The sequence below is a fragment of the Hipposideros armiger genome, unplaced genomic scaffold (genome assembly GCF_001890085.2).
Source record: "Hipposideros armiger isolate ML-2016 unplaced genomic scaffold, ASM189008v1 scaffold_556, whole genome shotgun sequence".
Classification (NCBI taxonomy): domain Eukaryota; kingdom Metazoa; phylum Chordata; class Mammalia; order Chiroptera; family Hipposideridae; genus Hipposideros; species Hipposideros armiger.
The window spans coordinates 658273-684284 of NW_017731906.1; the positions used below are offsets into that span (position 1 = coordinate 658273).

The 26012-nt window shown below is 45.9% G+C and overlaps 1 protein-coding gene across 11 annotated transcripts in view; it reads right to left on the minus strand.

Annotated features, from left to right (window-relative positions):
* The window catches only part of TENM4 (teneurin transmembrane protein 4), a 601437-nt gene that overhangs the window by 56299 nt on the left and 519126 nt on the right, over window positions 1–26012 (minus strand). For all 11 annotated transcript variants that reach the window (XM_019623651.1, XM_019623656.1, XM_019623660.1 and 8 more), the window contains 4 exons: window positions 12299–12418; window positions 7018–7279; window positions 4195–4462; window positions 1535–1678 (listed from right to left, as the gene is read on the minus strand). In XM_019623651.1, coding sequence (XP_019479196.1) covers window positions 1535–1678; window positions 4195–4462; window positions 7018–7279; window positions 12299–12418 — 794 coding nt within the window. The remainder of the gene's footprint in view (window positions 1–1534; window positions 1679–4194; window positions 4463–7017; window positions 7280–12298; window positions 12419–26012) is intronic.

Genomic DNA, 26012 nt, shown 5'->3' on the forward strand with positions numbered 1-26012 from the left:
AACAGACAAGTTGCTGTCGTTTTGTTCTCCAGTCTAGCTGTGGAGGACGTTGCTTCACTGGCCCAAGTTGGCACCATCATTGCGCTCTTCCCGGGCGAGGCAGATCAGTCGCCGGCTTCTGGACGGCCGCTCATAGCGGCTGCTGGCCGCTCACGCTGGCTGCTCACACTGGCTGCCGGCTACACACCCATGGCAACCCACTGCAGCAGGGGCTGCAGACTATGCCGTTGCCGGCAACTCATGGTAGCCCAGCTCCAGGTTGAGCTGTTGTTCAGCATCTTAGCTGTAGAGGGCAGTGTCACTGGCCCTCATATGTGGGATCCGAACCGGGGCCCTCTGGCGTCCCAACCCAGTTCTTAACCAACGAGCCACTCGGCCAGCCCCCTGGACTCCTTGTTTTGTCCAACAGAATCTATTTATCTATTCCTGTGCCAGCACCACACAGTTTTAGTTTTTCTAGGCTAGCTTCATATCTGGAGAGCTCCTCTTTTTATTCTTTCTTTCTTTTTTCAAAGTTGCAGAAAAGGAGTTTATTAGAAGTAAAAATACATTTCAAAGAAGCAGAAGTGGGCCCGAGCAGCAGAGAATGGCTCAAGGGCCATTATTAGAAAAGAAAGTACACTCCAAAGAGTTGGGAGCGGGCCGAGCAAAGGAAGCTCAAAAGGCCTTTATTCTTATTTTAAAGACTGCCTTAGCTAGTTACAAATCTTTATTCTATCATAAATTGTACAATGAGTTTGTCAATTTCCCCCCAAAACATACGGTGGCTTTGATAGGCACTTACTGCATCTATAGATCAGGCAAGAGATCTCTGACAACATTAGCATATTTAGTGGTCTCGTTCCAGAACATGGACTGAGGAATCTAAAACACAGATCTGTTTGTGTCACGTGCATGCTTTCAACCTTTCAGAGGCTTGACATTTGCCTCTGGAGGAAGTTGAAAGTCCTAATCCTCTTACCCTGCGCTCCAGCTGCTCAAGCCCCCAGTTCTGGCTTTTGCTATTCCCTTCATGTCACTCTTTGCTCAAATCACGGTGAACCTTCTCTCCAATTACTGTTCTTTCAGTCTTTAGTGCTTTGGCACAGACTATGGCCTCTGCCTCAAATGTTCTCCCTCCTTGAGATGCAGGGCGAATCCTATGGACCCTGTGAGATTTAGGCCAGAAGTTTTCTCCAAAGAGACACTTTGCTGAACCATGAAGCTGAGTGAGGCACTCCTCGTCTATGTCCTGGTGTCCCACGCTTCCCTCTGTGATGGCGCCGTCCCTGGCACAGCATGGAAATGGCCTGGGAAGTGTTGGTCTCTGACCAGAGTAAATTCTGGAGGCCTTTCAATTCTGCATACCCAGAGCCTTGCAGTGACAAGCACAGAGCAGGTAGCCAAGGAACATTTATTGACTAATCCTGACCCGTTGATCACATATGAGCCTGTGGAATCTGAAGTGTGTGTTTTGTGTCTGGCAGGGCATACAGGACATGACAGTAGGGACAGACCTGTGACCTGGCTCTGGGAATTCTATTAATCCACTCACCACTTTGGATGTTGAGGGCATGATGTTTGTCTAGGCTCCATCCTCCCAGCTTGGAAGCATCGATTTCGTAGCCCTGCAGCACTGCTGTTCTTTTTTCCCACAGGATCAGATCTGGGCAGGACTCATACTCATAACCCACGGAAACTGTAGGCAACAAAAGGCACAAAATAGATAGGTGAGAAACGGCTCTTCTTTGGCTTTAGCTCTGCAGGCAAGGCCCCTGCTTATCTTCTGTAAAATTGAAAAAAGATCATATTTCTAAGCAGAACCAGATCTATGTGCAATACTAACACAGGGATGCCAAGCCTTAATATCCCTTTTTTTGAAGAGTGACAGTACATTATTAGGAAAAGCAGACAAATGTACTCAATACTTTTTTAAAGGACCCAGGTTAATCGATTCCAGGGAAATAATCTTTAGTATGAAAAATACTTTAGTCGCAAAAGTCGTCACTGCAGCATTATTTTTAATAGTGGAAAACTGGAAGTAATCTAAATGTTCAAAAGGGGCTTGAGGCTGAGCAAACCAAAGTGTATCCCCTCAAGGAATATTATGCAGCTACTGGAAATTATGCTTATGAAGACCACGGGTGACATAGCAATAATGCTAAGTTGAAAACAGTAGTTATATACAGTATTATACACATGTTAAAAACTATACATGAAAAAACATTTAAATGTTAACAAGAGGTTGTATTTCTTTATAAGAACATGTATGACTGTGTTTCTATTTTTTTGTCCATTTATGCAATTTTTATTAATGAGCATGGTATTGCTTTAATAAAGAAAAAAAAATCCAAAATCATTTACAATGACTACATGGAAAAGGAGCTCACTTAGGGTACTTCGAAAGCTGGAAGTTGCTTTGAGGAACTTTGCTTTTGAGGAAGTTGCTTGAAATCCCCTGGTTTCCCTTTTGTTCCATAAATCCAGGACCCCTTAGAAGGTCAGTAGGATGTGGGCTAACCATGGCACACTCCCCGAGGTGGGTTTATACAGAGCCCGGTGACTGTCCTATGGAAAGGAACTGGCAGAGGTGCGAGTGCCATTTCTTCCAAGTATCTTTCCGTGCAGACACTATTTTTCAGTGCACAATATCCTCCCATACGCTTAAGACAGGAATTAACAAGTGGGCAGCCCCTTAACATTTCTTTTAGGCGCCATAAAAGATTGCTGGTCATCTATGGCAGGAAGGGAATATGGCTGGAAGATGTCCCTGTGACCTCTTCCCTGTGACTTTGAGCTCCTTAAGCAGTCATAAGGCCTCCTACTAGTCACCTGTCATCTCAGGAAAGTGAACGTCAGCCCTTGAAGTCTCACTTTGCAGACACATCCCTTTTTAACTGGCTGGGGTACACCAAGTGTGCTCATTTCATCGGAAGAGGTTGTAAGGCGTCAGTGTTTTCGAAGAGACTGTAGAGATAGTTTGGTATACCGAAAGGACTGAAATCAGTGACAGGTAGCCTCTTGGCTCCCAACGTGCCCTTGTGGGGTAGGGTGGGATGCAAAAGTACAGGGAAGATCTGGGGTAAATCCAGCTCCATTCCGTCCTTGCACATCCTTCACCATTCTGGGCTTCAGCTTTCTCATGAGGAATGTGGGGACAATTTCTGACTCACAGGGTGGCTGTAAGGATTAACTGAGATACCAACGTCCAGGGGAACACATTGTCCAGAGTAGGTGCTCAGTAGATATTCTCTTATTTCTTTCCTTCTCCCTCCCTCTCTTTTTTTTTTAAGCTGAGCCATCCTGCCACCTGTTGGCAGCTCAGCGGCAGCTCAGCTCAGGCCGGGCATCGAACTGCTGTTGCTCAGAGCTTGCACTTTTGAGCGAGCTCTTAACCAACTGAGCCACTCGGCTGGCCCTCCCTCTCTTTTTACAGCATTATTTCTTCTCTGCTTGCTCATTCTGCCTTTGCTGAATCAGGAAGGGAATGAAATTGGAGTAGGGTTCAGGAAGAGAAGGGATTTCCTGGGCTGATAATCTAAGTGCTTGGAGGATTAGACCTTCAAGGGTTGGAACTACTAACAGTCCAGCTCTGAACCAATCCTGGGATCCTGCTCCAGGAGCTGAAATGAGCACAGACAACCCAGAAACCCAAGGTCCGAGGGAGGCTAGGACTTCAGGGGGAGGCTATAGTTACCTTCTGTGTCATCTTAAAAATACATAGCAATAGCAACAACAAAGACACAGCCTCTCTGATTGGAAATGAGGTAGAGAGGCCAAAACGCCTTTCTGATGAAGGAAGAATCTTATAGCTCATGCACCTCAACAAAACTGGAGAAACCCAGGAGCTCCATCCAGAAACCCATTTTTCATGGGTAAATTCAGACCCGATGGCTGTGGGGTCCAGGGCAATATCCACATGGCTCTATCTTTGTGGCACAAAGCCTCTTTTTGCCCATCACATACCACCACAGTATTTTTTTCAAGGGCCTTTTTGGTTTTGTAACTCCTACTTTCAATGGTCAAGTTTTCCACATTCAGGTCTTTGAGCACATCCTTTTAGGTCATGGATGGTCACTGGAAGGTCTCAAAGGCCAATTAAGCCTTAGGTACTTCTGAGAAGAGGATGGGAGAAAGAAAAAAGGCAAGATGGAAAAAGAGCTCTGTATCCCCAAGTGCTGTTGTCTCTCTGAGTACTGTGGCGGGGAGACTTACCAAAGGCTTCCGAGAGCCCAAACACCTTCTGGTTGTAGACATCTGTCTTGTCCCAGGTGAAGTAGTAGGACAAGTCTGGGGCTGCAGCAAACCACTTCCTGAACAGGCGGCCCTCAACAGCCACCATCAGGTGGACCTTCATGAGGTTGAAGGGGATGGTAGGATGGGTGAGGCTGATCCTCAGGACAGATTTGTAGCCAGGTGTACGGCTGCTCAGGTAGCTCAGCCTCATCTTGCAGCCAGAGATCGCGATTTCCTCTTGCAAAGCCTGAAGAGAGAGATCACAGCAAGTGATGGTCATGGAATCCCGGGGGGAGGGGGGATGGCCACAGTCCCATGTACTCGGCGTGTTAAGAGGCAGAGGAGGAAGCAGGAATGAGAAGAGAGAGGAGAAAGAAGAGCTGGAAGCAGGAGGAAGAAGGGGAAGGAAGAGAAAGGAGAAAAGGGAGTGGGGGAAGGAGGGAAGGGAGAATCAGGAGGCCGGGTTTCCTGGGTCAGTTCTTTGACGGTACAGCCCTGCCTCACTGAGCTCAAGTTCATCCTTCATTCAACAGCGATGATGATGCTCAGCCCATTGCATATTGAGGGGGAGACATAAGCTAATGCATGTGAAATACGTACCATAACATCGCCTCTCAGTCACTAGCTATGTCATCCTAGGAAACTCATGGAACCACTCAGTCTCAGTTTTCTCACTAGATTAGTATGAGGATTGAGAAAGGTCACATATATAAAGTTCCCAGCCCCTAATGGAGACTCAGTAAATGTTACTAAATGGGATGGTGTTGCTGCTGGTGGTGGTGGTGGTGCTGGATGCGGGGGGAACGAACTATGGAGAAAGACTTTGCCCTCAGACTACTGCAGACAGCCGCATCAGCAAGAAGGACTGTTTCTCAAAACTTCCCTAAAGTATGATCTGTTTCAGATGGCTTTCCTCTTCAGGAAAGTAAACAGAGGCTATGAGATGTTGACCAGATAATTATGCAGGGTGGAGAGCACAGCCTGCCAAGGCCCTGCAGCTAACGCCCCCTGCTTGTCCGTAGAAAGAGGTCGAATTGGTTTCATGGAGTTTCCATGCTCCAATGCTGTTTTAGAAGAATGGAGTGGTTCTGTTGGGTGCAATGGGCTCAGTTCCAAGATGGAAAGTTGAAATTAATGCCAAGATTTTCTGGAATATGGCAAAAGTAGAGAATTTTTGTCAGCTTCATGGCCCGGGCTTTGTTTCAAGAAGAGGACATTACATCTATTGTGGCTGGCATATCCATTAAAAGGACAATGATTATTCTATTCTTGTGTTCACAGAGGAACCGGGCCTTCACAAAGAAAGTATGTTACTTTCCATTTCATAGATGGGTGTGAACTCCTACTCCCACCCCATTCTCCTGAGCACACAAAATTTCAGAGATTGCGCCTGGACCAAAGCTACCTTCCTAAATTTCAGCTTACAAATTCTAGGCAAAGTAGGCTGTATACCCCGGTGCATCACAGGCGGGGTTCAAGTGCCATCTTGATGCTCTCATAAATATTTACCTTCTTTAACATCCCCTTTAAAATTTACCATTTCCTAGTGCTTGCAAAGGCTAGCCAATAATAGGACTGGGAAAACCCAAGAGTTTATTCTCATGTATTTTATCAATCTAGTCATAAGCAAGGTTTGTGACCCAGATGGGCTTGGAGACGCCCAGCCCAGGGAGCCCTGTAAAGAGGGTGGGGACCTTTAACCTCATTTGTTCCAAAGTCCCTGCTCCTGGGAAAATGTCTAGCTGGAGCTGAACCAGGGTTGAGTAACAAATTACTTCTTTCCAGCAAGCTCTGTCTCTACTGACAGCCATTTCCGAAGAAAGGTCAGCCTGGTAGTTGAGAGAGGAGACAAGCGCTGAATCTCTGAAAAGGAGTGAGGCTTCAACCTGGGGGTGCCATGAGAATTTCAAAATAGTTTTATTTTCTTCTTGTGGGCTGGCGTCTGAAGCCACTCAACGGGGTATACGCAGAGAGATGTATTTGCTCAGCCAGGCATGAAATATACACACAAGAATGTAAAAACACCCTGCTACATCAGCACTGGCAGTCCATGAATGTGCACACAGCCAGAGTTCTCCTGAGGCAGGCACCACTGGGACCTCTCCCCGGCACTGCCATCTCTCCTCTTCCCCAGGCTTTCGTTTCTGCCAGAAGAAACTGGGCTGGGATAGTGGAAGAAATTCAACTCTGCACAGCTCTTTTCAGGCAAAAAAATCTATCTTGATTTCTATTAGGTTAAAATGCATCTTTCCAAATTACTTTCTTTTCATGATAATTAAGTAAAGCACTTGTGTTTATAGATTTAGGCCAAAGCAATCCTTAATTGGCATGGAAGCAGTGCATGTAAAATAATAATAGTATTAATATGTTATATATAATATTAATACATAATAATCATAATATTAATCATAATAATAATGGCTAAAATTTATTGAGCACTTATTAGGTGCCAGACATTGTGCTAAGACCTTCACATACATTTTCTTATTTAGTTTCTATTATGAAGTTTACTATTTGGGATCCTCTCTCTCACTGCTCTGGGTAGAACCTATCGTCATAAATATTTTTAACAGAAATAATGAGAGAGGGGGGACACTGGAGCTTAGGGAAAAAGAAAGTGGAAGTAAACTGGATGGCAGAGTGAACATGGACTAGGAATTGATTAGATGCTAGGAGGGGGCCAGGCACTTGGATTCTGCATGGTGGGCTGATGGGGTCTCTCTTTTCCCGGTCTCTGAGATCCTCTTCCATCCCCCAAATGAAATAAAGGCATGGAGACACTCAGTTAAGAAAGCTGGGTACCTGAATTTCCGGAATGATTGGGCCTTTCTCTGCACAGGAGCTGGCGAAGGACGTCAGTGGGGATGGAGACACGACAGGGTTGGGGCGGGCGAAATTGCTCAGGTCACAGCTGGGAATCTCATTCTCCTCATGTCGCATGATGATGGTTTCCATGACAAAGAAGCGATCCCAAGGCAGCCAGAGGGTGTGCTCCTGTGTGATGAAAGGTGCCCGCTCGAACCGCAGGATGATGGAGATGCCGCCATTTGTGACCAAGTCAAAGCTGTTTGGGAGGGGAGAGAGTTCAGAAGGAGAGGAGAGAGGGAGAGCAGGAAAAGCAGGAAACAGGAGATGAGGAAGTGGAGGCAGAGCAGAAGGAGGAGAAAGAGAGACAGAGAAAGGAGAAAAAAAAATTACACCAAAGGGTCTGAGCACTGGTTGAGGAAGCTCTAAAACCTAAAAGACTTCACTGCAGCCACAAACAGAAATAGGGGGTCCAGAAAGCATTATTTTCATTTGAAAATGATTCATCATAGAGAATTTGCCAAAACCAAATCAATAACCACTGTGATGTAAGCCATTAGCCAGGACACAGGACAGCTGATGAGTCTCTGCTACTGTGCTTCCGGTATGTGGGGCCTCTTGGAGCTGAAACCAGTGAAAAGTCAGCAGGAAAAAGTGGAACAAGCCCTGCCCTGGCACTAGGAACCCTCAGCCTAGTCCTGCCTCTGCCATGAACTACTGTGTGATCTTGGGTAACACGCTTAGCCTCTCTGATCCTCAATTTCCCATCTATAAAATGCAAAGGTTCAAATGGACTATTCTTAAGTCACTAATATTCTTATGACGCGACAGAAATTTTAGCTCTGATCATGGTAGATTTCTCAGCAGAGGCTTTTGGAATTCTAAAACAGCTAAGCAATTTAGAGATGGGCACCGTTCGAGTCACAGTGTATCTGAAGTGAAAGGGGCGCCAAAAGGCTGAGGCCCGGCGGCGACGCGATCTCTGTGACCGTGTCCTCGAAGCTGGTTAGCCGGCCTTTGCTCATTGCCCTCGGCCAGTCTGATGACACTTCCACAGAATCCCCATCCATGGGCCATTCGGTTCTCACTTGCACACTTCCAGTGATGAGGGCCTTGCTAGGAGGACTGTTCCATCTTTGGTTAGTCCTGGAGGTTAAGACATTTTAATTTTTTTCTGGAATTGAGCCTGGGTCCCTCTCCTTATAACCCCTTAGCTTCTGGGCCTTCTTCTGACTGCTGGGGTGACTTCAAACTAGTCTTTTACTTCTGGCTTTGACAGTCCTCAGGACTTGGGGACAGCGATTCTGTCCATTTGCCACCTCCTGGCTGTGACGTCTCTTTGGACAAAGTCCTTTTAGCTATTACTTTTAGGATGCATTTTCAAGGCCTGTCCACATCTTCCCTTTTTCGGATGGAGAGCTCCTGCTAACTCCTTGTCCAGTCACAATTCTAGCTCCCTCCCTGGGTTCTGATTGTACCATGTGCACTCCGCCTTAGAGGTGGTATCGCATTGTGCTGGAATCCAGGGACAGGGCTTCCTCTCAGTCCTCCCAGAACTGAGCCTAGTGCTTGATGGTTATAGTTTACAGAATCAACGCATGAGTGACATCGTCGAAGTCTTCTGAACTGACTGTCCACGAAACACCCTAAGTTTCTTCTTACTTTGGCTGTGATTGTAAGTCAACCCAATGCTTACCTGTGCAGTTGCTTTTAGAGACACCAGTGCAGGACCTACCTCTCCTTTATCTCTGGTAAGTACACCCTCTGGGATTGGGCTCATTGTCCCAGCTTGTTCTCCCCTCCTCTAGAAGCTATAAGGATTTTGCATTGAACCATCCTGTCCTAGTGTCGCATCTTGCTGTTGGTAGATAGCACTCCCAGATTCAAGTCCCCAGGCTCCAAAACCTGACTCTGCTGCCCTTTGCAGAAGCTTTTCACCCACTTCGCCTGCTTCTCACTCAGCCCTTTCTAGGCCCACACTTGGGTAGAGGCAGTTGGCTACCACCATCCTTTGATAAGTAATGAGAGAGAAACACCAGGGAAGATGTTTATTTTGATCTAAGAGCTCAGGTTTTGGCTCTCCAGGAGAATATCTGTGGTTTGGGCGGGGAACACCCAGAGAGTAACTTTTCTGTCACAGAACTGAACAGCATCTGTTCTTTGACAGAACATTTTAAACCATGACACAGAATTTTGGCCCGACTGATCAGCTGCCTTCATGAGAAGATGAGTGTGGGAAGGGAGTGAAGACAAACAAGAAAAGACATATTTTCACGGCTGGGAGCAGGCTGGGAGCAGCTGGCCTTGCCAAGAGCTGGGTGCAGATGCCTCTTGCCAGGAGCCAGGCCTGTGCATCGGGAGGGAAACCTTGTTGTGGACATGGATGTGACTTGGACCCCAAAGCAAAGGCCTGGCTATCAGATGAAGCCCAAGCAGCTTAGGGCCAGTCCAAGCGCTGCTACGTGCTGCATAGGTGAGTTATGTCACCTGTCTGAGCCTCAGTCTCCTCATGTAGAATGAAGTTGATGATGATAATCACTTGGCAGGGTTATTAATTAGATGGGATAATGGTTGGGAAAAGCACAGGGCCCCATTCCCTCGGCATCACGCTCTGTATAATCCCATTTTTCAATTCAGTGAGCCTGAACGGCTTCTCTTGTCTGCTATTCTTGTGAAATTTTTCTTCATGACTTCTATTTTCCATCTTTTTTAATGATCTCTTGGGCTAATGTCTCCGCCGCTTCTTTCTGTTGATGAGTTCTTGTTAAGACTTGAGGGTCTGGTATTTCAGTGTGTGGCGTGTGTGTGTGTGTATGCGTGCATGTGCATAGGTGGGGGAGCTGGACGAGGGTGAGTACCCTGGTGCCTTCCATGAAAAGTGATGAATACACAGATGAGTCAGGTATGGTCCCTGGCCTTGCATACATATACTGCATCTGCGACTATATCTCTAGGCTTACAGTGTCTCCTGGGGTCTGAGAGGTAAGGAAGGAGGTGAGTCAGGGAAGACAGAGAGGGAAATGGGCAGATGCTACCCATCCATGTATAACTAACAGGGATCTTCAGACACTTAGAGACTAAGTAATGAGTTTCCCACACATTATGAAGTGTCTCCGTTGGGAAGAAAGTTTAAGCCCCTTCATGCATTGGTAAGAATTATTCTGAAGCTCAGTTTCTAAGTTGCAGCAACTCCGGCTACTGTGGTGTAATTTAGCAGGCTGATATGGGAAATATGCCTGATGCTTACCTCCTGGGACCCCCACGCTCTCAAGGGGCAGTAGGGATTTCAGGAGCAGCACACACAGGAGGAATCAAAGCTTGGAGGAACTAAAGTGAGCTTTTCCCAAGGGTCACCAAGCTTATACAACTCTGGTGTGTTTTATGGACCCACCCTAACCAAGCACAGCAGGGCAAACGGAATGATGGACAAGTTTTCATGGTAAAAAAAAAAGAGCAGCCCCCATGGCTCCTGTTTTTAAAAAACATTTTATTGGGGATTTGGAGGAAGGGAACAGCATTGGGGAATTGGGGAAAGGGAACAGACAAGTTGCTGTCCTTTTGTTCTTCAGTCTAGTTGTGGAGGACGTCGCTTCACTGGCCCATGTTGGTATTATCATTGCTCTCTTCCTGGGTGAGGCAGTTGCTTGCCGGCCATTGGATGGCCGCTCATGCCGGCTGCCGGCTGCTCATGGTAGCTTACGGCAGCCCACTGCAGCAGGAGCTGCAGCCCACGCCATTGCCGGCAACTCATGGCAGCCCAGCTCCACGTCGAACTGTTGTTCACCATCTTAGCTGTAGAGGGTGCTGCGTCACTGGCCCTCATGCGGGATCCTAACTGGGGCCCTGCTGCTCAGAGCTGGCGTCCCAAGCCAACTCTTAACCAATGCACCACTTGGCCAGCCCCCCATGGCTCCTTTTTGATGACTTTCATAGAGTGTAGTAATACAGTCAGAATACCTGTTGCCTAGGATGCTCACATCTGCCATTTCCATAAAGCAGGCAGCCTTGAGCTGGAAGGTAGTACAGACACAGCATGAGGAGGGAGAGCCCTCTATGCTGCAGTGGAAGTCTGCACTGAGGTGCTTCCTGGGATGGAATGTGTGCAGGGCAGGGAGCGGGGGCCTGGCCTGGACAGGTTGCCCCTGGGGACTGGACGCCAACCTCTTCCAGCTGTGCCCCGTCCCATTCACAGGGAGTGAGAAGAGGGGGAGAGGGCTCCCCAGGCCAAGCTTGCCAACCCCGTCTAAGAGGCACACATGTCTACAAACAGATGAGCCTCTACTTCATTATCACCTCGGCTGGGACGTGTTCACATCTGATATTGGATTAAAGAGGTGCTAAAATCAATCAGGCTGGAGCACCATTTCCAACACAGAGTGAAAACCAACCTTATGGGCTCACACTTAGCCAGATGGACTGCCACCACCTGATTTTATTAAAAATAGAGGACTTGTCACCACTGACAGCCTAAATATTCCACTTTCCTCCTTCCCCTCCCCTTTTCTCCAAAATATTCTCATGGCTTGTACTGCAATAATTAGCATCTCGTTATTTAATAGTTTGTAATTTTAATAAACAGCTAATATTTACTGCATGCTTACCATGTTCCAGACCCTGGAAATACAGCATTGAACCAGAGTGGGACAGGGAGCTAAGATTTATCAAACACCTACTATGTTCAAGGTGCTTCCCCATCCATCATAGAATCTAATCCTTATAACCAATTTGTGACATAGAAAGTGTGACGACCATATAACAGATGAAGAAGTTGAGGCCCAGAGATGAGAAGATTTGTTCAAAAACACACACTAGAAAATAGGAGAGCTAGAGTGATTTAAAAAGTTTGATTTCATTCTGTTGATACTTCTTATAGGGAACCAAAGGTCAGAGTTCTGTCATCACCTAGTGGCTTCCACAGACCTATGTGGTTGCAGATGGAAACCACACAGCAGGAATGCTATCATTTCTGGAGCTGTCTGGTCTGTACAAAGTATGACAGTGTTTTATATCGTAAGCCAGGAGGCAGGATATGTATAAGGCACCCTGCTGCTTACTCTAAGAACCAAAGAGAAGAAACTGCTTAATTTACAGTAAAAGGGACTTAGGCCAGAGCGAGGTACAAGGTCACACAACTAGTGAGTTGCAGAGCTGGGCATCTAAATTCAGGTCCTCGGAACCAGTCCCACCCTCCTTCCATGTTGTCATTCCAGCAGTAGCCATGTGCTAAGACCACAAGAGCATGGCCTTCACCAACCCTGGTCCACAAAAGGTCTCCTACCTGCCATCTTGTCTGCTGATCGTGTATCCAAAGAGAGGGTTACTGACGAAACTGATGTTCACACCAACCAGCGGGGTCCCATCTGATGTCATCACTTGACCACGAATGACACATGCGTGCCTGTGGGCAGAGAAGAGAACATTCATGTTCAGAACCCTGGCTGGCAGGGATCTCTCCAACCCTGAGGAGGTCAGAAGATGGAAGGCCGGTCACCCAGACAGTCTTGGTACCCAGGGTCTCATGGCATTCACTCAAGATGAACAATAACCTTCTTTTTTTCATATTGCCTCAATTTAAGGCACCAAAGTATCCTCTAAAGAATTGTTATTGAGGGCCTGCTGAGTGGTGCTTTGGTTAAGAGCTGGCTTGGGACGCCAGAAGGCCCTGGTTTGGATCCCACATATGAGGGCCTGTGACACTGCCCTCTACAGCTAAGATGCTGAACAACAGCTCAACCTGGAGCTGGGCTGCCGTGAATCGCCAGCAACGGAGTAGGCTGTAGCCCCTGCTGCAGTGGGTTGCCATGGACTACCGTGAGTAGCCAGCAGCCAGCATGAGCGGCCAGCAGCCGCAGTGAGTGGCCGTCCAGAAGCCGGCAACTGATCTGTCTCACCCGGGAAGAGCGCAATGATGGTGCCAACTTGGGCCAGTGAAGCAACATCCTCCACAACTAGACTGAAGAACAAAAGGATAGCAACTTGTCTGTTCCCCTTCCCCCAATTCCCCAGCACTGTTCCCATCCCCTCAATTCCCCAATAAAAATCTTTAAAAGGAAAAAAAAAGAATTGTTATTGAGAGATGTTTTCATGTATCTCACTCAGAGATTATTTCCTAAGGATACTATATTATGCTGTAAGGAGATAAAGCTGATCTGAGAGGGCTATATAGTGTAGTGATGTGTGTGAATTTGGAGTCATATGACTTGGGTTCAAATCCGTTTTGCCACGTTCTAGCTCTCTAAACTTGTACAAGTATCTGATGGTTCTTTGAGCCTCTGTTTTTTCATCCTAGTACAGAGTAAGCTCCATAAAGTGCAGTGGTTGTAATTGTCACTGATGGTACCATTGGAAGTGGATATACAGGAAAGTGAACCGGATGGAGGGTACTTCTCATCTGGCATTGGAAAGAGGCGAAGGCAGATGCTACAGCATCATCCCCTTGGAGTGGGTTCCGAAACCTGTCACCTCTCCGTCTCCCCTCTCCCACCTTCCCTCCATGCTCCAGACAACTAACCATCTGCTTTCCCCAAACTTGCCAGGCAAATGTTGTTTAAAGCCTCTGTGTCTGTGCAATGTTCTTCCATCTGCCTCAAATGTCATTCCTGCATCCCTCTCAACATTCCCATCCTTTAAGGCCCAGCTTCAAATGACACCTCTTCCTTGAAGCCTTGCTTGATAGCCCCAATTAGAACTCTTCCAAAACCTGACACAAATACCTTGATACCCTATAACACTGTACTAGAGGGTCTCCTCTCCCCTAGATCATGAGCTCTTCGAGGGCAGGGTCAAGGTGTATTTCTTTCCGTAGTGCCTGGAAATGCCTAACAAGTACTGCTACGCCATTGCTTTAAAAAAATGGTGGCCTGCGTAATTAAGTGGGACGATTTGAGGTTACTGAGAACGATGGTTTTTCTAATATTTCAGAAACAGAACATTTTTAGCAGATGACATTTTATAAGGACCCCAAAGTGGAAAACAAACAAAAAGAAGATCTGCTCTAGATGAAGCAGAGGTGGGGGCCCCCTTCTCCTCTGGGGGTCATTCTGAAGGCAACTCTGTGGAGTCTTAGCCCCTGGAGAGCCAGAAAAAAAGCCAGTTGGAAAAAAAAAATCACTGAGTTAGTGAAAGAGGAGGAAGCTGGGGTCCACAGAGGTTATGTTATTTGTCCCAAGCCACACAGGGAGGTGGTGGCAGAGGCAGGCCTTGAATTCAGGCCTCACAGCTCTGGGCCCAACTCTAGTCCAGTCTACCACTGCCCATGGGTGGGCACAAAGGCGCTCCCTGGGGTCAGCGTCCTAAAGGACCAGGGCACAGGGGCAACAGCCCTGATGAGACGACAAATCGGGCGGTGCTGTCCAGACAACTTTCTCCATTCGCCTTGGTTCAGAAGGCTTTTTTACTGGCCTGGAGAAGAGCTACTGATGAGGCCTGTGGGCATTCATTAAAAAAAAAAAAAAAAAAAAAATCTCAAACTCAGCCTCAGCTTTATTCTGGCGCTCACAACTCTACCTTCTTAGAGTGATAAACTTTTCTTTGTTTGATGAGAAAAGCAATTAACACCAGGCTTGTAAGCAGCTGGTCTCACTACTTGTCAGCTTGTCCTTTCTGAAAGCAAGAACAACTACCTACAATGCATCAAGCTACCACCCCCACCCATCCTGCCCCGCCCCACCTCACCTCACCTCACCTCACCCCACTTCACCTCACTACACACAATCTGGTTAATGCTAATTTAGTCAGTGGTTTCCTTCCGAGGCCCTTGGTCTAAATGCAATTACATGGCAAACAAGTTAAGCGAGCGCGACTCAGCAGACTCTCTCAGTCCTGCTCTGAAGGTCTCCCAATATATTTATGGGAAATTATCTCTCCACTAATGGGAAAGATTTATTCCATCAATTGTATTTGGCTGGTACTGGGAGATGCTTTCTTTAATGGAGGAAAATTGAATTTCTTATTGCTGGGACTTTGTCCTTCCAGAGGATTACTAACAGATCTCGTCTCCTGGTGCTGGCCACTGTCCAGCCTTCTTCTGACATACATGTCTTCCGCCTGGACAATAACCAGCCTTCTGGGAATGGTTTCCTTTTGGGGGCTGCACTGACTGCTGCCCCTCAAACACATGTGGGCCAGCCTCCTCTGATTTAGCTCTCTTTGGGGGTTCCCCGATAACTGGGAAGCATTAAATCAGCACCATTTGGCTATCATGTGGCCTCCACTTCAGCAAGCCTGACCACATGTAACTGTAGCCTAGGCTCCTGTGGATTGCTTTGGGTTCTGGAGAAGATTAAGTTGACTATGTGCCCCTGGAGGCCAGAGCCCTATTGCCAAAACAGGCATTTGGCTCTGGAGTTAAGTCCTGGAGAAAAACACTTCCATCCTCCTTCTGTTTCACCATGACTTTCAGTTGTTAAGAAAACCCGTTTCACATAAAGCCTCCCCTGGGACAAAGGAGATGGGGGAGTCTGCTCTGTGGATGCCTCTGAAATGTGTCTCCTGCCACATGTTTTCGTCCAGGGAGGTTTGAAAAAGGCGTGAGTATTGGGCTTCCAAATGCTTTCTTTCTTCCTCCATTTATTTAATGGATACCACCAGTGGTGTACTGCTAAACATTTAACAATTGGCTTTCAATTAAAAAAAATAGCTTTAATTTGTAGCATTTGCCTATTTCTGTGGTGTAAATACTTCTACCATGGCCAATTTCATGCTACCAGTAAGATGTCACTGAACCCAGAGCCGGGAAGAGATGCCCAGTAGGACACCATTCTATAGCATTTCCACCACAGAGATACAAATAGTCCTAAGTAAACTCCAGTGCGAAGATGATAATAAAATACAGTAAAATAACTTGGAAGTGATGCGTTTTGATTATTACTTTTTTTTCTTAATATAATTTATTTAACTTTAATTTTATATAATTTAATTAATAATCGTGTTTTAAAAGTAGCTTGCAGAATTCCTAATAATCAGTTCTTGTGAGCTGGTATGAGCCGGCTTCTGTACACCACTGGGACACTGACCCCACACTAAGGGTCACTGTGGCTAAGAAATATTGGGCTGTTGGAAAAGTCATGACATATTTTTTCTATGTTTTTCGTCGCAAAAATGTGTCATGACTTTTCCGACAACTCAATAGTTGCTGCGTTGATTGTGAAATTCCACAATGGAAGCCCACCGTGAGGAGGAATCATGAACAGAGGGTACGAGTCACTGTTCCCAACTTGGCTTCCCAGCTGGCTCATATGATCTTCTTATCACCCGTGCTATATTTGATGTGTTTTGTTTTCCCTTGGTCACTGGTCTTGGCACAATGGAGTTTTGGGGTGTTATTCTCTACTCATCCTCAGAGTCCCATCTAAGCCATCATCACCTCAGTGAAGCTGTTGCCAATTTTCCTGGCAAAATTAATCACCCGTCCTCTAGGCTCCTCTAAACCTTCCAAGTATCTCTTCATGACTGTGATTGTCATATAATTACATGACTCACACTTACATAGCAATCTTACATACTTACATGTGAGCTAGAGGAGGGTTGGAACCACAGCTCCAGTGGCTATGAGAAAAAGCATGGGGTATTGCTCCCTGAGACTTTGTTAGGTGAAAAACAATCAAGTCACTGAAAGTCAGAGAGAAAAGACTTGCTCAAGGTCATATAGCAATGAACTCAGTTGGCTGAGTTGACACTCAAAGGTAGGACTTCTTACTTCCAGGTTTTTACTCTTACTGCTGTGTTATGTACCTTCAGTCACTACAATTCACTTTAATTTAATTAAAAATTAAGTAATTGAATTAAGCACTGCTGTGCTTCAAGCGAGGCACTGTGTTAGGTGCTGGGGTTATAGAAAGGCATGGATTACAGTCCCTGATTGCTAGCTGGAGCTCACCACAGCCAATTTGAAATGCTCGAGTGTAGTTGTCTCTGACACCAGTGAGTCAACACATGGGTTTGGCATATGTCAGGCAGCTGGGATACAAAACAAGCAATTAGGCTGGGTGAACTCTGCCAGGAAGGAGCGTTCGTGCTAGGCCAAGAGGGGCGTCAAGCATGCTGGCGTTAGTCCAATCATATACTCAGGGCCTGACTGAAGAGCCTTTGCTGACACCAGTGACAGGGGAGATCTGCCTGATGGCTTCCCGAGGACAGTGGCCAGGTTTGGGATCAAGACAGGAAACGGTTGGAGAGACAAAACCACTGTAAAACAGAATCAAGCAAATAAGAAACTAATCTCAACTGTGGGTCGGGGAGAAGTGGCAGGGGTGTGGTGAAAAGGGCCCTGGGCAGGGAGTCACTGCCTCCTTTTGACTCTGCTAACCAACGATATGACCTTGGAGAGTCATCTGACCTCTAGACCTCCCTCCATTCTCTCCTCTGCCCATGCAGACTGAAGTTTTTTGTAACTGGATGCAAAATGGAATCCAACCATGTTTAAGAATGGATAATGGTTTTAAATCGGGTGCTACCCAATCCGGCTCAAGTAGCCCTACTACCCACTTCAGAATCTTAATGGCGAACAGGACAAGTGCCATGCTTACACTTATCTCCGAATTGTTCCCTCTTTCTGGAACCTTCCACTTGTCCTGTTGACCTAAAAATTGCCTCCTCTCCCTCAGCACCCACCTGGAGCATTTAGTAAGTGGTCCCCCAGCACTCCTACCCTTCTGGGATGCCTCTGCAAAAACACTGAGTGCTGTCACGTATCGGGCAATCTCTTCCCCCCAGTGACTTGAGTACCTTGAAGTCAGAGAACACATCTGCCTCCCTGTTGTATTCCTAGCATTGACCATGGTTGTTGTTTGTTTCTGAGTGGGCCAAAGAAAGCCTCCACCAAAATAAGAGTTTGCCCTGCAATTTGGGTGCAAGGCACAGAGTAAGCTCTTGATAAATTACTAACTGGCTGAATAAAGAACTGATGTGTTTCTGCAACTGAAGATGATTCCAGAGAACTCTGAGCTCCTTGACCTTGACAGTTATGGCTGGGGAGCTGAAGGCTGGAGGGGCTGGGCCTTTCCAGATAGTCAGCCCAAGCTGCATCTCAAAGCTCGGTTCCTTCCCCTGGGAGACCCACCCCACCTCAGCCTGCAGCCTTCCCATTTTGATTCTGTAGCCCCCTCATCTGTACCTCATTTCTGAAAACTTTATACAATGAATGCCAGAAATTAAGTCAGATTTGTTATTTAATGTATATTATACAAGCCGATAAAGGAAGGTGAAAGGAGAAAAAGGGCAGCTTTAACTTTTGGTGATTAATGAAAACAGAATGAAACTGGTATTCAGGAGATTGGAACAATCACTCTAAGGCTGTGAAAAGTACCTTTCGTCTTTCTCTGCTTTAAAGTATTTGCTGCTCTGTGCCACTATTGGTTATGCAAATCACTCCTTTGCATTACATATTTTAAGACGTATTTATAGGCCTGACTCGTACCAACCCTTAAACTCTTTTTTGTGAACTCATGCTGATTGACTGGGAATCTTTCCAGCATCTACCCTACTTTATCCAACATCTTATAAGAGTCTGATTTGGGCCCAAATTAGAAGCTCCACCCTTTCTGTAAACATTTTTGAGCAGGCTCCTTGGATGCATTTATATTTACTAATAAATTGTACACATGTGCTACCATCATGAGCTAATGGCCTGTGAAACCACCCCCATCAAGGGGGTTCCCAGGGAAGGTTTGACCCAGTCCACTCTGCACCTCCGAGACCTTCTTTCCAGCCCAGCCACACGGGCTGCTCTGCCACTCTCTCTTCCTAGCTTTCCGTCTTAGTGCTCGGCCTCAGTGTCCTTCATCAGCTTTTCTAGCTTGACTCCTTCCACCTAAATACATGTTCTTGGGAACCCACACGTCATGACATGTTAGAAGAGACCTTCCTGATCATCTCTTTCAAACTTATCATTGTAGAGGTGAGAAAATCAAGTCTAGTCAGGGAATGGACTTGCCCATTCGCACCAGAGTTGGTGAAGAGCCAGGATTCAAATTAAAAACTCATCATTGATCATCCATGAGAACTCGGGAAAGTCACTTCACCTCTCCAACTACTTATCGTCTGACACAGAGACACACCTAAATAATCGGGACTCTCACTATGTTTTGGCTGCCTCAAGAATCAGAGTTAACATCATCAGAGTAGGGCTCTTAAAACTTTTTGATTACACACCCTTTCTGTAAACATTTTGAGCAGGCTCCTTGGATGTATTTCTATTTACTAATAAAGTCTACACAGGTGCCACCATCATGAGCTAATATTGCAAAGCATAATATTAGATTTGGTGGTGCAAGGTTTAACGGATGAAAATGTGTATTTCAAAAAGGTTTTCTTGATAATTTTGAATCTTTTGGTTAACTTTTTGTTAGATTCTTGAAACTTTTGATTCTCTTGGTTATCTTTTTGTTAGATCTGATGAGAATGATCATCACTGTTTTTAACTTCATAGTGAAGTTGAGGAAGACTTTGTACTAGAAGTATCAGCTCTGCCATTTTCTTGTTTCCTTGTCCTGGCACTGTATGATCTTTGATCTGTCGTTACTTTGCAAGAATCTTTTTATGCTACTGGACCGTTTTATACATAAGTTTGGTTAAAACTGGATTTTACACACACACGCATGCGCATACACATACATGCGCTGCAGTCATGCTGTAATATACTAGAATAAACCAGGAAAGGGCCACTGCCTGCCTCTCTAAGGAGTAGATCCTCATCTCCCTCAGAATACCTTATGGACTGGTCCAGACATATAGCCAATGCACATCGGCTCAATGGAGAAAATTAGTGAAAACTTAGAATTCCATACAGGTAAAACATTCATTTTTTCCCTTATTTTTGTAAAATAAAAAGTAAATATCTATAGACGTTCTAATATTTTCTTCTTGTACCTCATGGACCATACTGGGCACTCACCTCGGGACCACTGCACTGCACTAGAATTACAATGGTGTGTGCCTGGGATTTCTTTTTAGGAAATAAACTCTCATATGCTATATATTATTATATTCAAATAAAATTGTACTTTATAACTTATTTCAAAGCGCTTCCTATGTTAACTACGTATGTTTTTCAATCACCACAGGCCGAAACGAACAGATCTTGATGTACTCCCTTCACTTGTAACGTTCCTGACTTATTGGAGGGCAGGGAGCTGGACCAGATCTTCTCTCAAGGCACCCTGCAAATCCAAGATCCCCAACTCTCCAAACTTGATCACGGTTCTTTTTACCATGTCATCAGAAACTCTGTGCCATACAGGTCATTTTCTGTAGTATCCATTGCTTCCAGATAAAGTTCAAACTTTTCACCTTGGCATGTAAGGAAGTCCCTTCAGGATTTGGCCCCTGCCTGCCTCTTCAGGATGACGTCCTGTTTTCCATTCTCACATCCTGTGCTGCTGCCATGTTAAATTGCTTCTCATATCCTTGCCTTGGCATGCACTTCTATGCCTCCCTGCCTTTGTCTCTGCTTTCATCTGCCTTGAATTTTTCCTCCCCATTCCTACTAATCACCCTTCAAGGCCTGCCTCTCAGTGAGGCTTCTCTTGATTTCCCCAGGAGAAAGAAGTCACTTCCTTCTTTGGCAAACAAAGCACAGTGTACTCACCCCACTAAAGTGTAATCATTAGTTCAAACACCTCATCTTTTTTTCTAAATTGTGAGTTCTTTGAGGGTAACGACCATGTCCTTTTCATCTCTAGAACTCCAGTGCTTAGGACAGAAGTAGGTCTATAGTATGCACTGAATAAATGATGAGCAAAGAAATAAATATCCCATAAATGAATGAAGATGATGGCAGAAATAGATATAGATGGGTTGAGGGAAGAGAAATAAAGGCAAAGGCCTGGTAAATGATAATAGGGTTCGGTTATTGGAACATTAATTGAGCACCTACTATGTGCCACACACAATGCTGGGTGGTAGGACAGATATTTATTCATCCACTTTCTTATTTACTTATGGAAACTACAGGAGGGCAGTGCCCGCAGCTTCTCTTTTATTTTCCATGGTGTTCCAAGCAGTGAAATAACTAACAGTAAATGAAGCACAATCCCTATGTCTGAGGAACTCACATTCTGGAATGGGTAAAATTTGACTTTTTAAATCTCCTTGCTTCTGGACACAAAGCTAGCATGGGATAGAAAGGGGAGTTGCCTACCAATTCATTTCAGGACAGACAAACATTCGCACAGTTAGAATCAAGCCCCAGGCCCAAGAACCCTGACTTTTGTTCTTCCATTTAGAATTAGGCTCATGTTAGGTGCCACCAGAAGCTTCCGGACCACTTGCTGGGTGTGTGGAATAAACATCACAGGGACGTACTCCAGTTCATGACAAAAACGTTTTTCCCCTTGGACAGTTGTGTGTATGAATGGGGAGAGGGAGGAAGAAATCCACAGACTTCTTCAGATTAAAAGAAGTTCAGTTTTTAAGCTAGAAGGGTCCCTGGGGTGACTGAGTCAAAGCTTCTCATTTGTTGGTGAGTTACGTGGTCTCTAGAGATTGGTGGAGCCTCTGCTCCATCACCCGTCAAGGCTGGAGCACCAACAGGTCTGCTGTGGTGCCCTGATACCACCTGAGGGCATCCAATGACAAGATGGCCCAGTCAATACTAGTGTTTTCTGGGTCCTTAGGCTGTGCCTCCTGCAGAGACCAGATACCACCATTCATGACCTCCTAGCTTTATGTGGCTGTTGAGTTCCTTCAGACACTCAGGGAACATGAGCTCCCGGGTTCTGATCACCCAAGCCTGTGGGCACCCTGGCTGCTCAATGCTGATGCTCTGGCCTGAGTCCTCTCCCACAGGAACCCTCTGGAATAGCTTCTGCTATCTGACAAAGATGCACACAAGAACAGAGCCCTTGACTGTTCATAACCCTTTATTTATTTCCAGAGACGTGAGCCCACAGGTTATGACAAAGCAGAAGAAAAACTGAGAGAAGATGGTTGGCAGAGATAATTTTGGAGGAGAAAGTCTCCTGACTGCAGGTAATAGGGTTGGCCAGGTCTGGGGGACATGGCTCGGAAAGACTCAGTGTGCTGGGACATGGAAGGCGTAGTACATGTCTAGATAGGCTGTTCTATGCTATGTAGCTGGAGGCCTGTTTCTAAGAAGACTTCTCAGGAGATGGTTTGTGTTATTAGAAAACCTCAAGGCAGCTCTGCTAAGTGTGACTCTGGACACATTTTCTCAGTGGACCAGTTCATTCCACAGCTGTATGTCCTGTCTTCCTGTCAGGGCACAGGACAGATCCTGCTTCACCTAGAAAGGAAAGACTTGGATGGATTACAATTAGACCCATTTCCCAGGGTAGGGGTTGATGCTGGGCAGAGACACAGAAAGAGGACTGCAGAAAGTCCAGCTCAGCAGGCTGAATCTGAGGTGTGATGCAATAGACAGTTGGCATTTAAGGGAAATAGTCACTCAAGGGACAGGGGAGGAAGACCTGATGGGGACAGGCATGGTGAGGGAGATCCCCGGGCAACCGGATATGGAAATTCCATGTGTCACCAGGTAATAATGCCCAGGTTCCTAAGAAGAGCTCCAGACCCAGGTGCGGCAGGAGTGGGAGCCTAGCAAGAGAAGTCCTTAAGGTGGCAGGGGTGCCAGGCTACTGATATTAGGAACTTAGGCATAAAGAGTGAGGTTGGGATTCCGGACAAGACAGAAATTCATTTGACACAGCTGGCAAGCAAAGGGCCAGACAGCGGAACAGTTGAAGACCTTGAGGCTGAGCAGTGAGGGTTGCTCTGAACCCCTCTCTTCAGATTGGGATTGGTTCTAGAGGCCTGCAGGTTAGACCCGGAGGGTAGAGTCACATGGCTCGACAGTGGTAGGAGAAAGAGGCAGAGGCAGGGCAGGCAGGCAGCCAGATCTCTCTCCTCTGTCAGAATACCGTCCAGAGGTAGCATCTGTCTATACCACAGCCCTTCACTGTGGGGTTCACCTACAGCCAACCTTGATGCCTTGGACTGGATTGGAGGGCCGGTTAGACTCACGGTGCAGGCGTTTGGTAAGTTCTCGCCCAATGTTCACCAGTGAGGACAATATTAGTAACATGATGCATGGCTCTCGAATATCTTAACTTCTTATTGCTTGAAATTTATCAGTGTTAGATGGAAAGGCAGAAAGTCCCTGACTTATGAACACTGGGATTACTGCTTGAGAGCCCTCACTTAGGATTCCAGGTTCTCCACGACTCAGGCTCTGCAGCTACCTTGCTGAGCCAAGAGCTTTCTCTGGGTTAAAGCTTCCTCTTCTACCACAAAAGGGCTGACAACCTCAAAGGTTCACTTGCCTCTGCCTGCCATGGCGCTAGGACATTTGCATCAGTGATATAACCGTGCTAATGCTTCAGGCTTAGATCCTCATTTTTCTTCCCGTTTTCATGGTGACACTAAAATCTACAATTAAGTTTGTGAACTTGTAGCAACAATGTTGTTAACTGTTTTTGATATCAGAGGGATTATTCATTATGAATTTGTACCAACTGGACAAACAGTTAACCAAGTTTACTATTTGGAAGTCCTGAAAAGACTGTATGAAAAAGTTAGACAAAAATGACCTGAACTTTTCACCAACAATTCATGGCTCTTGTATCATGACAATGCACCAGCTCACATGGCACTGTCTGTGAGGGAGATTTTAGCCAGTAAACAAATAAAAAAATGACTTCTTTCTTTACCCGAAGATAAAGGAAATATTGAAGAAGACATTTTGATGACATTCAAGACATCAAGGGTAATACGATGACAGCTCTGATGGCCACTTCAGAAAAAGAGTTCCAAACTTGCTTTGAAGGGTGGACTAGGCACTGGGCGGTGCATAGCTTCCCAGAGGGAGTACTTCGAAGGTGATATTCAGCAATGAGGTATGTAGCACTTTTTCTAGGATGAGTTTGTGAACTTAATTATCGTACCAATAGAAGTGCCATTGCTAATGCTAACACCGACTCTTGCTATTAGTGAGAATAGCTACTAACACTTAGTAAATGCTTGCTGTCCTGACACATAAGTGTTTTACATCTCGTTTAATCCTCAGACATCCCCCATGAGGTATGGATTATTATATGACAGATGTGATTAAGAGGCCTATCCAAGGTCACACAGTGAGCAAAGGGCAGGGCTAGGATTCAACCCTGGATTCAGGACCTGCCTCTGAGGCCAGTGCTCGGGAGCACTAAGACCTTTTGCACATCAGCTTTTCTTTTTGTTGTGCAGTATTAGAGGGAAAGTCGGGGCCAGCTACAGCTGTCTATAGAGTTGTAGAAGCACCCTGCTGTCTAGACTTCCAGACTGAAGATGCTGAGATGGACTATAAAGGACCTAGCAGAGAAGAAAAGAGCCTCATCACATGGGATCTGGGGCCAGGTGGCTTGGCTTCAAATGCTGGCTCTGCCACTTACAAGCCCCATGTCCTTGGCCAGGTGAGTCAACATCTCTGTGCCTTAGTTTCATATCTGTAAGAGAAGGATGATGAAGTCCCCAGGTCATCTGGTTTGGGGGGAGATGTAAAGCGGTTACTACTTATGAAACTTACAAAGCATTTCAAACAATGCCTGACACATAGACCATCCTTGGCAAGTGCTAGGTGTTATTACTGAATGTGTCAGCCATGGGGCTTCTGGGTATCTTATCTCATTTAATGTTCCAAACAACCTGCAGTGTGGGAATTAATGACCCCGCATTACAGGTGAGAAAATTGAGCCTTGCTCGCCCAAAGTCACTTGCTCTCACTTGCCCATGGACTTGAATGCAGGCCGTCTCCCTCTCGACCCTGAGTGGTTCCAGCTTCAGCACAGCGGCACGCTCCTCTGCTAATGCTTCCTGTGATGGACAGCTAGGAGCAAGCTCAAGCTACAGAGCAAACAGAGATTGTAATTCGGTTTGGAAATCAATAACGGGATGATCAAGTGGCAGAAGAGGAGTTGTTAGCTGCTCATCAGGGTGATGTGAGAAGTTGCTGCCTGCATCCTGAATTAAATTCACCTAGTTGCTTTATCATCATAAACATTCATTTCAATGTGGGGAGGAATTTTTTTAAAAAACCAACATGAATAATATATGATGGTTGACATTTTGGAGGAAGCAGGATCTTTACCTTCTTCCATCTTCCATCAGGGTAATTTATCATTGTCTTTCTCTCTGCACCCCGCCTTTTTAAACTGATGGGGTAGCCTGTCAGCTCAGCTTGTTCTGAAAACGCAGGAGTATAATTCAATAATAAATTCGCTCAGAGGCCAGCTGTCAGGAAGCTGGTGTTTATTTGAACTCCATTAGATGATCTCTACTGCTCAGCCTCTCTGAGGACTATGTGAGGGCTGTGTAAGGCCTGGGGCGGTGTGAGGCAGGTAGAGTGTCAAGTAACTGCTTTTCTGTAACTGCTCCGCGACCGACACTTGTATATGGCTTTAGATTTGCAGTGGGCTGATAAAAGAACATTATATATTGCATACATGATCTTTTCTCCCTCTTCTCCATGATTATTTCCTCTTGTAAACGCTGGCTTTTAAAACTCCTGGAAACTTTGTGACTCTATAAAGGGTCTGAAAGAAATCCTGAAGACTTACATGACATCAAGGTTATTTTCCTTCTGTTTATAGCCAGTTTTGAGTCCTAATGGAGATGAAATGCTCTCTAATCTGATTAGTGAACAGGCAAGGGGCAGATCTTTCTCAGTTCCTGCCCCAAACCACCTTTCTGGCCTCATGGTCCTTCATGTTCTTCCTTCTCCCACCTGCCCCCCACCAGGATCATATACTATCTGATTTCCAATGTTAGAGCATGTCTGTTGACTTGTGATATGTAAACTAATATCATCATAATTATGTTCCAGCCACACTGCAATTGTCTCCATTCTCTGATTATCCTGGAAAGTCATGCTTGTTCCTCAGTATAGAATGCATTTTAAAATACGGTTCAACTGAGACCCCCGGTAAGCAACAACACAGCCAATTCAGCAACACACACACACACACACACACACACACACACACACACACACACACACACAC